The 13,600-nt window shown below is 35.5% G+C and overlaps 1 protein-coding gene across 1 annotated transcript; it reads right to left on the bottom strand.

Moving 5' to 3' along the window:
* Positions 1-10,085: 10,085 nt before the first annotated feature.
* LOC134648602 (uncharacterized) lies at positions 10,086-13,004 on the bottom strand. Its single transcript, XM_063503079.1, has 2 exons — positions 12,603-13,004; positions 10,086-11,835 (listed from the first exon to the last, which is right to left on the bottom strand). Exons 1-2 carry the CDS (start codon positions 12,658-12,660, stop codon positions 11,252-11,254), a joined length of 642 nt encoding a protein of 213 aa, XP_063359149.1. The 5' UTR covers positions 12,661-13,004; the 3' UTR covers positions 10,086-11,251.
* Between the last annotated feature and the right edge of the window lie 596 nt (positions 13,005-13,600).

The raw sequence follows: 13,600 nt of genomic DNA, 5'->3' as shown, positions 1-13,600 counted from the left end.
GTTAGATTAGACTGTTCCAGATGCTGTCTTCATGTAAATAAGTTTTTGGCAAAAATTGAATGTTTGCCAAGCTTTTATCGCTGATTGTACTTTTATTACGACAGACAACTAATACTCATCGAGACAATTCTAAAAACCCCTGACACAATTAGGTTGCGTTGTTTCATCACAGAGTTCCTATGGCCACCTCCTGTCTCCATCATCAGGTCAGTTCGATAGTACCATATTATTGTATTGTCATCAGAACTACATACAGCTGCCAATTTTCATGACGCTACGATCCTTGCAAGATGGTTAAATTAGTTACCTTAGATTCCATTACATGTTAGTTACATACAGGTCGAGAGTTCCTATGGCCACCTCCTGTCTCCATCATCAGATCAGTTCGACAGTACCATATTATTGTATTGTCATCAGAACTACATACAGCTGCCAATTTTCATGACGCTACGATCCTTGGAAGATGGTTAAATTAGTTACCTTAGATTCCATTACATAGTTACATAGGTCGTTACATACCATGGTCAATCTTCTAAGAGACTATTATATAAAGCTAATGTGCAATATAACGGTAATTTATATCAAATAAAGTAACGTTACGCATATGACGTCATAATACCTTTATCACTAAGAAAGCGTTACTTTTAAAACATACAATGAAACATTTATATCTTCCCATACTAACTCAATTACGTACAGCCTGGTATAAAAACATCTTAAGTACCATGTATTTTGTAACAAAATACTACGTATTGTAAAAAGACAATTATAATCAGAATATTTACGCCTATTTAATCATCGCGGTCTTAAAAGTTTTATACCAGATTTTTTAGGATATTAGAAAGTGAATTCTATTTGAAAGGTGGAAGGTTGGAAATGGTTTAGTACTTAATGCAACAGTTTTTAGGGGTCTGTTAGATTTTTTTTAAGTTGGGTAATATTTTATTTCTTGCGATTTGAGTGCATACGTAGTACAAAAACACAATTATTCTACTTTCAGGAGTTGGGTATAAAGCTTTGTACCATTGCGATACTCTTTCTACGTATGTGGTTGAGTGCTTCATACATACTTATACAAAATAAATTATTTTCATTTAAAGCGTCTTTTAGAAAATGTACTGTTTTATGTGTTTCTAAATTATTCTCCCAATTATACCCCTCCCCCCTTCGCCTTTGCCTTTTTAGTACCTCTATTTCTGTCAATTTTATGTAACTTGTATAGGTACAATAAAGTGATCTACTACTACTATTATTTACATATTTGACGTTCCACGGGTATCTAAAGGTGGCGGTTGGCGCTTACGCCTCGTTAAGGTACCTTTTCCCGTGGTGCGACACATGACCATTTTTCTGGCTGACATGTCCAAACTAGTGTCAGACTCACGCTTGACCGTATTCAAATCGACGCACACCGTAACGCGACTAAACTTCATAAACAAAACCATACAAAGTCGATACACAAATGTAATAGACGCAATAACTCAGCTTTTTGTATGAACTAACCCACCGTGAAGTAATAAATAATATTTATTTTTGCTATTATACGCGTTTTTGTCAGTTGTAATGGGTGTAAAAGCGCAGGGCGGGATTTCGTCGGTGGGGCCAGGGAGAGGGCGGATTAGGTCTGAGTAAGGTTACGGCCTGATTCGAACTTTAACATACGTCTAAAATTTGCTATCGGATATGTCAGTGTCAAAAATATCGTTTCTTCAAAGAAAAACGTCACTTTCGACACTGACATAATTATATTATCCAATCTATGTCGTATCTTTAGCAAAATTTTGACGTATCTGAAAGTTCGAATCAGGCCAATAGAGTTGGACCACGCTAAGTTTCAATGCTAAGTGCTAATACGTCAAGTAAGGAGCTTATAGAGATTAAATAACAAAATAAATAAATAAATCATTAATCTAACCCTACATTTTATTAGCCTTCGAGGCATTGTTCCCAGGACACTGGCCACGTTCCCCCTCTGCACAGTGAGGCTGAGTTTTTGAGATATGTATGTATTCTGACTGCCAAGTTTGTGCAAAATTAGCGTGCTCAGAGTCTAAAAAATTGGGTGAAAACAAGGCAAAGCATTTCGTTATATTTTATTTATTGCATTTGTAGGTATTCAGTATTCAATAAAGCACGCACTTGTTGATAACATGACATCATATTTTCGGTGGTTGAAATATTTTCTAAACGTTATAAAGACAAGTTAAAAATGTTTAATTTCTACTGATAAATATATTTAAAATATTACTTCTCTTAACTAGCATAGCTTTATTGCCCTTTTGGTTTTTTAAGTATTTCTTGATGAAGTGAATCTATCGCTCTTTATCTTAAAATTGGTAATTCAACAGTATATTTGTACATGTTCACTCAAACATTTTAAACACGAATTCTATATTTAATGAAATGCACCTGTCCTCTGTCTGTGTCTGTATTGATATTTTTAATGAGATGCAATTCGCTACCGTCTCCGCGCTCGCTTGTTTCATGGCCACACATCACTAAGTCGTTTCGTAAAAACCTCTCTCCATGGCGTCCATACTAAATCACAAGATTTAATGGCCTCCCCACTTGCAATATCTTCATTATTAGTAAATAGACCTATGTAATTACATAAGCCGACCCTTGTTTTAACTTTATATATTCCAATCGTAGAAAGTACTTTTAACTTATTCTATTTTAGATGAGCCTTGTTAATTGTATGAACTAACAAAGTACATACCTTCTAATTGAAAGAAAAAAAATATCAAAAGGAATAACGATTTTATAATTTGCTTTTAGCCAACTCCAAATAGAATTCTGGTTTTACCTATTATAAACTGATGATGATGAACCTGTTCATTATTTTACTGATGACTCCTGCCAGAACGGTCCGGGCCCAGGCCGAGGCATCCGACACTTCAATTTTCTATAGAAAGCACGTCACGTCACCTGATCACCGACATAGAAAACGACGTGTCGGATGCCTCGGCCCGGATTCGGACCGTTCTGGCGTGTCATCCTCTTACCGAACCTAGACTTTGTTTATCAGTGGATACAGACTACGAATGAATTATCGGATAGAACTGATAAATTAATGTAAATTATAAAACTAATCACCATAAATTAGTCTGAGCCCGGGTCGTTATTCGAGTGTCAACTACCTCACATTTTTGGTCACATTTATTAGAAATGGCATTCGATTTTCGAAGTTATTTATTAGGTTGAAATCCAGGGGTTTAACCAAGATGACAAACCTTGATAGAGAACACCAATCGAAATCTAAATAATGTATGGAAATTGTTAACCACCATGACATGTAACTTGGCGTTATAAATAGTATTTGTATTTGTTACGTGACTTTTAGTAGCATATCATCTTGTCACATTTTTTAGTTAGACGTTTGTCACTAAAGAATTGTCATCGCGGCTCCTACTTAATACTTCCACAAAAAAAAATGTAATCAAGACAGACGATTTAAATAAAAATCTATGAACAAACGTAAACCGGAGACTATGAGAGTTTAAAAACCGTCGTAAAAGTAATTTAAGAAAAAGAGACACGTATTTTAAACGTACATTCAGTGAACCACACACAGCGTCACCCAGCTGCGTCAAAATCAGCGTATCACTCACACAATAACGTTTAAAAATAAAAGCGCATAGTTTAATATAATTTATGGCCCATTGCGGGCCTGATTTACTGTCCTGCTTTCTATCCTGCTTTCTCTCTCTAACCTTTGTCTTCGTGTGAATACAAAACACTTGCTTTTCAAAGGTTTGTGGGACCGGTAGCGGCAGATTTTGTCGGAAAAAGACAATTGAAAATATGCAACAACTAAGTATGCAAATTTTTTTTTTACTTAAAAGTAATGCTAAAGTCTATTTTTTTATTCGGTAGACTGAAATGACAGTTAATAGTACGAAATGACATTTCATGTTCATACTATTAACTGTCATTTCAGTCTACCGAATAAAAAAATAGACTTTAGTAAGGTAATAAAAGTGGCATGTTTTTATAAACTAAGCCAACGATTCATAGTTATTTGTACAACAAGAGATCAAAGTTTGATATTTCTTCGAGTGCTTATTTTGAGTCCAGTGCAAGCGAAAGATTCTATAGTAGATCTAATTTAGAATCTTGAGCGTAGTAAGGGACTCAAAAGCGCACGAGATGTAAATAACTTAGATCTCGTGTAGTTCACAAAACTTTTCACCTCAACAGTGAGAACATATTAGACAACCCGAAAGATTTAATCCTTCTTCTCTTATGATATACTAATACATAATTAAGTTTAATCATCACAATCAAACACAAAAACAAAACGTAGTAAATTTTAGTAAAATAGGAAATATATGAAAACAACGACCATCAATTGATTGACACTTCATGCGGCAACTTTTTTTTGTAACAAAAAAAACATTGTAAGATACGGTCCGAATTGCGGATACTTACTATTTGTAAACTATAGTAGAGATTCTTAAAAGTATAATTATTTATTTTACGTGATATTCTGTGTATTTTTTGAGTTCATTATTTTAATCTTACAATAAATTACGTAAAATATGGTGTTTTATCAGTTTTTATCCAATCTTAAACTTTATTTTCATTAATTAATTATTAAGAATTCATACTCATATATGTTTTGGAACGATGCGTTCTGACATTTTTCGGGGGTCTATTATAAACCGTCAATATACCGTTGAATGTCGTTTGAACTTTTTTTGTCTCTTTCTTTTTATTAACGACGTGAAAGGGTCAGAGATAATAAAATCCAAGTATTTCGAACTTGTATTAGACCCCGCATGTTGAAATGGCATTTGAATATTGAGGTCACTTGAATGTCATTTTGTCTCACTCAGTGAGCAAAATGCGATTTTGCTCACTGTCTTTAAGTAGTAAAGTACCCTTGTTCGAGCTGCTGAGGTGAAAAATATTTTGCATCTATATGACATTTTAATAGATACATTGGCGGCAACAAAGACGCTGCAACAGCAATGCAGCTGCAGTCAACATCCGAATGTCACCTTTAAAAAAATGAAGCGATGATAATTACAAAAACCGGCCAAGTGCGAGTCGGACTCGCGCACGGAGGGTTCCGCGCCATCTACAAAAAATAGAGCAAAAAAATCGTGTTTGTTGTATGGGAGCCCCCCATAAATATTTATTTTATTTTATTTTTAGTATTTGTTGTTGTAGCGGCAACAGAGATACATCATTTGTGAAAATTTCAACTGTCTAGCTATCGCGGTTCATGAGATACAGCCTGGTGACAGACAGACGGACGGACGGACGGACGGACAGCGGAGTCTTAGTAATAGGGTCCCGTTTTTTACCCTTTGGGTACGGAACCCTAAAACAGAAGGCAATTTTAATAACAAATTTTCATTATATTTAAAAGAAGGCAAGTAATAAACATTAGGTAATAATGTCTATTAAGTGTGTGCATAATGAACTGTTTCATCAAACCTTGAATAAAATAAACCAGCCAAAGAAACAAATGCGAAGAAAAAAGGTGAATTAACGTTAGTAGTAGATGCTAATCTATCCAACGTAGTAGAAACATTAGGCCTCATTAATATACATGTTCACTCATTCTCACAGTATTTCTCTCATAATAATAACCATAATGTTACATTAAATATTACTCAATGTAACATTTTCTCGTGATTTCGGACGGATAATGATTTCTTTGTCTTCATTTAAAAAGTTGCGCAACTTTTTTTATGACGATCGTAAAATCAAGATGTTTGATACTTTGTTGAAAGTTGTATAACGTGTTGACTACCTGAATTATGGTTATCCTTTTTGAAAAAAAAAAACAAATTGGAATTACATAGTTGGACGATGGCTAACGGTGCAATTTGCGGATTTTATGATTAGCAAGCTGTTGTTTTATATTTATCCCACATAGTAAAGTCAGGTTAAAGTGACTAATTCCGTCATAGGGGCTATTCAAATATTTGACAGTGGGTTAACGGTTTAACCGCTTAACCGCGGGTTAGTGGGACTGTGCAAGTGGGCCTTAGTCTCACCGATCTGTCATGTTTAGTACAAAATTGGTACAAAAGCAGAAGGATTGAGTATTAAATTGGTTAATTACAGTTTTATAGTATCTGGCATATAAACATACAGCTTAGGAATGGAATTGCAATGACATATTTAAAAATAAAATTAAAAACTGAATCTGCGATGAATGGGCTCTCCTAAAATCCAGTAATCTTTAAAACATACAAATACATTAGAATTACAACCTTGAACCAAAAAATTACAAATAACTTTCTGTGAATAGTTTAACACTCTTTTACCCTAGTCATACAGTCTTATCCAACTCTTCGATGGTATTGGTCCACTCATATTGTCTCACCATTTGACCTAGAGGGCTACCGCACTTTTACCAAATCGCGGACGCTTCTCCAAAATCCGAGAACCACTTGCTTGAAATGTAAAAAAACGTTAACTTCAACACAATACCAAATCCTTAAGTCCAACAATACAAATACCTTCCCAATTTGACCACTTTACGGCCGTTTTTATGAATGTGGGAAAACAATTGACGTTCAGCTTTACGACGCCCGTCAACTACCGTTTAGGGTTTATTGACAACCCTTCCTTGTCAATAATTATCACCCTTAAATCACGTCTTTGTTGCGGTTTGCTCATTTATTGCTCGACTTGACACCCTTTCTTCTGAGGGTTTTTGCCGCAATGAGTGTTTAAAAGGATTGAACGTTATGGTTAACAAGCTTATTGAACGGTTTCACCTTCAATAAATCATTAATAATTAATATAACTGAACAGTACCTGCCACCCTGGTATACTTTTCCAAATAGAGCTAATATCTCTACGGTTTGCGTTCAAAAGTATCTGTCACTGTCTCATTTTTCTACATATCCTCGTAAGTCCTAGAATCGTTAGTTTCGTTTTTGAATTTGTAACCTTGACTTATGTATGCTAGCCTGTTATGTAGCTTTTGTCTGTGGCTTGATCATACGCAGCACTTAAAGTCGATCCATCATCAGCATCATCAAATCAGTCAAATACGTGAAATACGTCGACTGTTGGACAAGGTCCTTAAGTCGACTAATCGACAATGACCTAAAGGAATTTCCACAACGTCTGCTCATTTGTTGGTCTCATCTCATCAGTCATTAATTTGCATTCAAAATGAACAACCTCATAGTGTTATTTACAGTAGAAACTGTAGAAAGCAACCATGCTTAATGATCGTGTTTTGTTTAATTTATAATTTATTGCAATTTTGTCGCTTAAAATTTATTTATATTAACTTGATTCTCAATTTCGATCGACTCACGCATCATAAAGCTAAAATCCAACTTTGTTACCATAATGAATAGTTCGTAAAAGTTTAACGAGTGATAAAATCAGCTGTAAAACTGTATGAAGCAGTAAAGTTTTAAGGGACGGGAGCTATTCCGGTCTCAATAAATCAGGTTCGGACTGTTCGGGCCTATTGGTGATCGTAAAGATTAGCTTCATGTTTGTAAACAGTGGGTTTTATTTTTGTGACAATGGGGAGAATGGCTGAGAAGTTTTTATAGGAAATATGCACCTCTATTCATAGCAAATTTTTTCATGTCTCAAAGTCGGATACCTTCTAAATGGCTGTGAGAGAAACTAGGAAATCGGTATTATTAAAGTTAGTTAAAAGGCCGATATATATATTGTTGAATTAGATTGATTTTCTAAATTAAAATGATGATTTAACAACAATGTAAGTTGATTTAGAGTTAAAGAAAATATATTTCAATAAAATTATATAATCAGGAATATACAGGAAAAAGCAGAAAGGAATACCTGCCAAAATATAATTTACGCTAAACAAACAAAAAAAACCAAAACCATGTTAAAGAATCTTCAATATTTATAAATAGTAATACTCCTCGTCATTGCATAGAAACTGTTAGAACCGCTATTTTTAGAAAACAAACATTATAAATGCGATTTCCTGAAATAGCTAACAATAATTTAGCATTACCATGATCTACTTTCATTTGCACTATAACTACTAGATTTATGCACAAATGACATTTCATTTGTCATAGAGCTTAACATTCTTCTATTGCGTAACGAATAGTCGCATTCACAATATTCACATACGACAGGTGTCGCTTACATCAATTTATTGCTTGATGGCTGTTACGACTCACGACTCGTCAGATTTACAGTTGGCGTAAGTGACTTGTTTAGACTTCAAAAACATTATTTGATTTAATATTAACCTTAATACGTCCTCACATCATCGGCGTGAAGGGGCCCACTGATTAACAGTCCGCCGGACGATAGCGGCCTGTCAGTTAGAACAAAAAGTTGACAGTTCCGAACAACTGACAGGCTGATATCGTCCGGCGGACTGGTAATCAGTGAACTCCTTAACACACACATCGGTCGGTCGGTGTGAGAGGAATGTAATAATTAATTAATCAAATCAAAGTTAAGGAGCCCACTGATAACCAGTCCGCCGGACGATCTCGGCCTGTCAGTTGTTCGGAACTGTCACTTGCGTTTAACTGACAGGCCCATATCGTCCGACGGACTGTTAATCAGTCTTTAATCTATCATTTAATGTTTTTTAACAAACATTGAATTGTATATACAGATGTCAATCCCAATGAAAAAATCAATGATCAACTCTGGCTAACGTGGGACTCAAACCCACATCTTTGGATTGCCGGTCCTACCAAAGATATGGATCATGTTGAACCGGCAAAAAATGATAATAAATATTAAATCAGTAACATATTTCTAAAGTGTGAATAACCTTGCTTTGCTCGATCTGTGACGTAGTTACGTTACGTCAGTCAAGTTTATGCTGTGAACAAAAACTAATTTTGTATGCTTCTGAATAGCAATGAAAAATATAAAAAAACGATATCGTCCTATTACTGCAAATACCTACTAAGTGCAAAAATCGTGTTTCGAGATAATGACGTTTGAATGTTTGGATGTTATTTTCTATGTAAAAATATGAACAAATTTACACTGTATTTATAAATTCCTAAGCATAATTTTATCTAGTTTACTACTTACCATGCAAATAATCCAGGTTGTGTCTAATTGCCGATAAAAACAGGATTAAAATTAAATAGTCGCGCACTTGGTATGTTTTGCCTGTAGAAATACACTTTGCTATATATCCCCCAGGAAAGCATTTATGCCTGTATACCTATTTAACTTTACAAAAAATATATCTACCAGCCACAAAATAGTAGTAAATACCTATAGGTTTTCGTGTTTTTTCGATTTAACTGATAATCGATCAAAGTATAAGAGGTTTTAGCTGTATAAAATATTGGAATTTCTTATTTAAGTCTCAATAATTTTAATGAATATTACTGATTTCAGTGTTTTCACTAAAGAAAGTAGTTGTTAGCACTTAGTTACAATTTGTTGGTATTTGAAATGAAAAAACTGAAATTTTATCAACGTATTATGGTTATTTATTCATCAAAAATGCTAGAAAGTTAACAATCGTCTTCATCACTGCTGGATTCTGATGCTGCAACATCCGGAACTCGGTCAATAACATCATTGTCACAGTTAAGCGAGCGAAACCAACCATGATACTCTTCAGGAATGACGCCTTTATCGCAAAGACTGAGTAAATCCTTTTTCTTTGCTGCAGAGATCGTCAAGGGTTTATCGTACATTTTTTTTAAACCGTGACTAAGAAATGCTTCAGGAGTCGGAGGTGGTTCCACAGAGCCAGGATTCGACTTGTTTTGGTTCCTTGTCCTGTACCGAGAGCCAGATTGGGGGGTCGCCGTCGCCTTGGTATCAAAGTTCAAATAATCTTCAGATGAGTCGTAGTTGAAGTATATTTTTGAGTCGCCTTTGACGTATTTCATTTTTTTGATCTTTAGCCAGAGGACTTTATTCCCATTGCAGTCCTTGCTTTTATTTTTCAATATAGCTTCAGCTAGACGTTTTAGGTCGTAAAACTCGTTGTATTTAAATTCTTTAACATTATAGGGATCTTTTTTTACCTTTTTTTTGCCAACATTGTACACTCCTTTCGATCTAGCATTCTTAAAAATGTTTTTCCAATCTGTCATAGAGAATACGTCCTTGTTTTTCTTAGAACTTTCAATACTGCTGTGCATTGAATCGGCTTCCATGTAAGAATGCCCCGACTCAAGAAATTTCTGTTCAATGACTTGAAGATGATCGATTTCGTTAACAGCCCAAAGTAATATAGCCGCAACGTTTTGGTTACGATTTTGACCACCGCAGGTGTCAGAGAACAAAGACACACTTGTTACGTTCGTGGAGATACAATTTGACAAGTAATGGTATAAAATTGTACCAATCTCCGCGCTTCCCTTTTTGCCATGTACTTCGGACCAGGAAAAGCAAAAGGCATTGTTGGGTAAGGCACTCTCATACACGGTCAAATTGTATACGGTCAGTTTACGCACGTAATAAAGCAAGCCAACTTTTGAACATGGTATTTGTAATATAGCTTGCAAATCAAAAGACACAGATAAAAAGGTTGGATCGGTCCCTGCTCTTTGTTTGTCTCTTTCTTTTTCAGCCTCGCATGCAACTTTTCTTTGTATGTGCTCGCTATAGGTCGTTTCCAGATCAGCTTTATCTTTATCTTGTGCTGAGGTGTACTTGTTACATGCCTGACACTGGTCTTTTTTTGGGACAAAGAAACTCAAGTTGAACTGAGTCGAGAAAATTCTGCGATAAGTTATTGCAGACACAGGATTGTTGTTTTCATACTCTAGCAAATAAAGTTCATGCATTTTATTCACTGAAAGTGTGCTTTCCAAATATTTACGTTTAGATTTTTTACGAATATAATGTCCCTCCATTGTAGGAAAGGAAGAAATGTGGTCAAGTACTTCTTGCACCTTTTCTGGGGGAGTTTTATTTGGCGGAACATGATGTCCTCGTCCATCAGCACCGGAGTAAAATCCAAGATCATCTCGGTTTTTAACAGCGTCACTGAGTGTTGCACTTGAGATGCCTAAAGCAGAGCAAAAGAATTTCTGACAAACTTGTCGCTTCTCTGTGCCTAAATCAAAATAACACTTTGTAGTGTAAGGTCTAGCTGGTCGTTTTCTCTCTACCAGGATTTTCTTTGGTGGCTGGACTGTAATACGAGCCAGTATAAAGTTTTTTTTGCTTACAAAGTCCAAATGCCAGTAGGTTCTACAAATTTTCGCTCGGTCTTGTTCGGTGAATGTATCTGTACATTTGAATAAGCATTTTGTACAATCAACTGTCTTAGGGACTTTGGGGGCTCTTATTTGGTTATTAGTTGTATACGACAACCCTTCCGCACGTCTCTTTTTTGCGACATTTTTTTTCCATTTGTCGGATCGGCAGTTCGCCAACGGCTTAATGTTTTCACTTCTGCCCAAACCAACTCTAACACATCTGATAATATTAGAGTAGCAATGTCAGAGACTGTGTCATTATTTATCTCTTCATATTGGTGAATGGTGTCTGGCTCTGGTGATATAGTAAAAGATTCAATGTTTTCCTTAGCATTGGGGCCTAATAAGTCCTGCAACGTAATTAAACCACCATCATCATCGCTGTGGTTGCCAGGAGACCGCTGCTGGTCCTCTTCGTCTGGATGGTACGTAGGATCGTTATCAGAAAAGTCGCCGCCGAATAATGACGACTCTGACTCTGATGTCGTTTCCGAGATTCGCCTTGCAGGCAATGTTATTTTAGTCCGTGGTAGCTCTTGCTCCGACTCTGGCGTGCTATCATCGAGAAAAATATTATCATTAAATATCTGCTGCATCTGATCAGCTATACGTTCTTGTGACTCGTCGAGATCTGAAGCCTGGCGTTGTTCGTACTCCTGCTCGTGTTTATCTGCAAAAAAATACCCTGACAATTTATTATTATAGATATACCTACTAGTGGCTCTGTGAGCTGTAGACCTCGCGTTATGCTTAGAAAATGTAAAAGTTAAAAATAATTAGGTCGTTGAGTCGTTATATAAAATTTGTAGATTATACAAGTCAGTTACGGCTACTAAACAATAATTAGGTAAGTATGTGAACAGTATTTATACGCAGCAGTAACTTACCGTGCCGCAGTACTTGATGTACAGCGCGTGCACTTGCGGGAAGCGGCTGATCGTCAGCTGAAAAATAAACGTACAGATTAATTTAATACAAGTGGCCAAAAATACGTTGACTAAAATTTTTCACACTTACAGTGTAGTGCATAATTATTCCAAGTATCCACCGGCCGGCATGCCCAAATACTCAAGAAATACCGTAAATTAAATTAGTCAGATACAGGCAAATTATATACATAAATAAATTGATATATAAATATTAGGTAAAGACACTCGGGGTTTGCATATAAACACAGAAGTAGGTACCTACCTACTTACATAGTCAACCGGCCGGCACGGCACGCAGCGAGCGCCTTGGATATTTGAATGACCTTGTACCTGCCTACATCCCAGGTATATGCTCTTTGCAGAACTATGCAAGTCTATTCTTTATTAGAATCTATAGTATATATATACAACAGTTAAAAATATTCATTCACCGGCATAAACGTCTCGAAAATACACACATACTAACCTCAAATTTAAATTTAGGCCATAATTAAATAATATTACTTACGGTTTCCATCCTTGTCTTTCGTGGCCATTCTAACGAGTCTTCTACTCCTGGCACTCATTTTTATTACACAGTGTCATTAACTTAGGATTCTAAACAAATTATTCACAACAATTATCAGAGCATCAAACGTTACATCGGCGCGTGAGTCGCAACTGAGTGAAGTTAGCTACGGTGCGAAGCTAGTATTAAGCGCACTTAGTTCATTCTGCCTGTACAACTACATGTTAACATTGCAATAAAGTTACATGCAAACCCTACTAAGCCGTTGTACATTTTTTGGCTGAATGATATTGCAGCTTAATGAATACGTAGATCTTCAGACAAAACAATATAAAGATGTTTAGTATATTTAGCTTGGCATAAAATAAATAATTAGCTGGATAATCTTTTACGCAAATACCAAATATGTATACATAAAAGATACTTTTAGAATATACCACGGATATAATTTCATAAAATGAGTATGCAAAAACACATTAAAACCTGGTTACAGTTTTTACTTGGAGGAGAACACATGAATCATTGTGCTATGATACACATTTCAATTTCTTCCAGTACATAATGCTACCAAATCATCAATAAGTTGCCTTACGCTCGAGCTATCTTCGGAACGAAAGGTAGTATCAAAAAATGGGTTTTACCAGTTTGTAGAGCTTGAAAAATTAATTCTAATGGTCTAATAAAACCACTTTCGTCATAAAGTCACTTAACAGGTATTTGCAGTAATAGGACGATATCAACTAATTGCTCTGACTAACAATTAATTCCGTTTGTTTAAAAATCGCAATCAAATATAAAAAATATAATGATTGACGAACATAAAAACTTCATCTAAATCAGCTTCAAGCTCGTTAAAAAATCGAGTCAATATTTTTAATCGATCAATAATTTAACAACCAAAATATTGACAGCACGTATATTTTATTTCTTTGTTCATTGTGTGGCCATAAAACCAGAGTGCAGTCAGTGGCTACGCGATCATTAATAAAATAGATTTA

This window comes from Cydia amplana, chromosome 6 (genome assembly GCF_948474715.1).
Source record: "Cydia amplana chromosome 6, ilCydAmpl1.1, whole genome shotgun sequence".
NCBI classification, from domain to species: Eukaryota; Metazoa; Arthropoda; class Insecta; order Lepidoptera; family Tortricidae; genus Cydia; species Cydia amplana.
This window is presented reverse-complemented; position numbering and strand designations above follow the sequence as displayed.

Bases quoted from the DNA above. Each gene is read 5' to 3' on its own strand.
- LOC134648602 (XM_063503079.1), bottom strand. From the start codon at position 12,660: ATGAGTGCCAGGAGTAGAAGACTCGTTAGAATGGCCACGAAAGACAAG. The intron at 11,836-12,602 runs GTAAGTAATATT...ATTTTTTTGCAG, and splicing joins GAAAGACAAGGATGGAAACC to ATAAACACGAGCAGGAGTAC.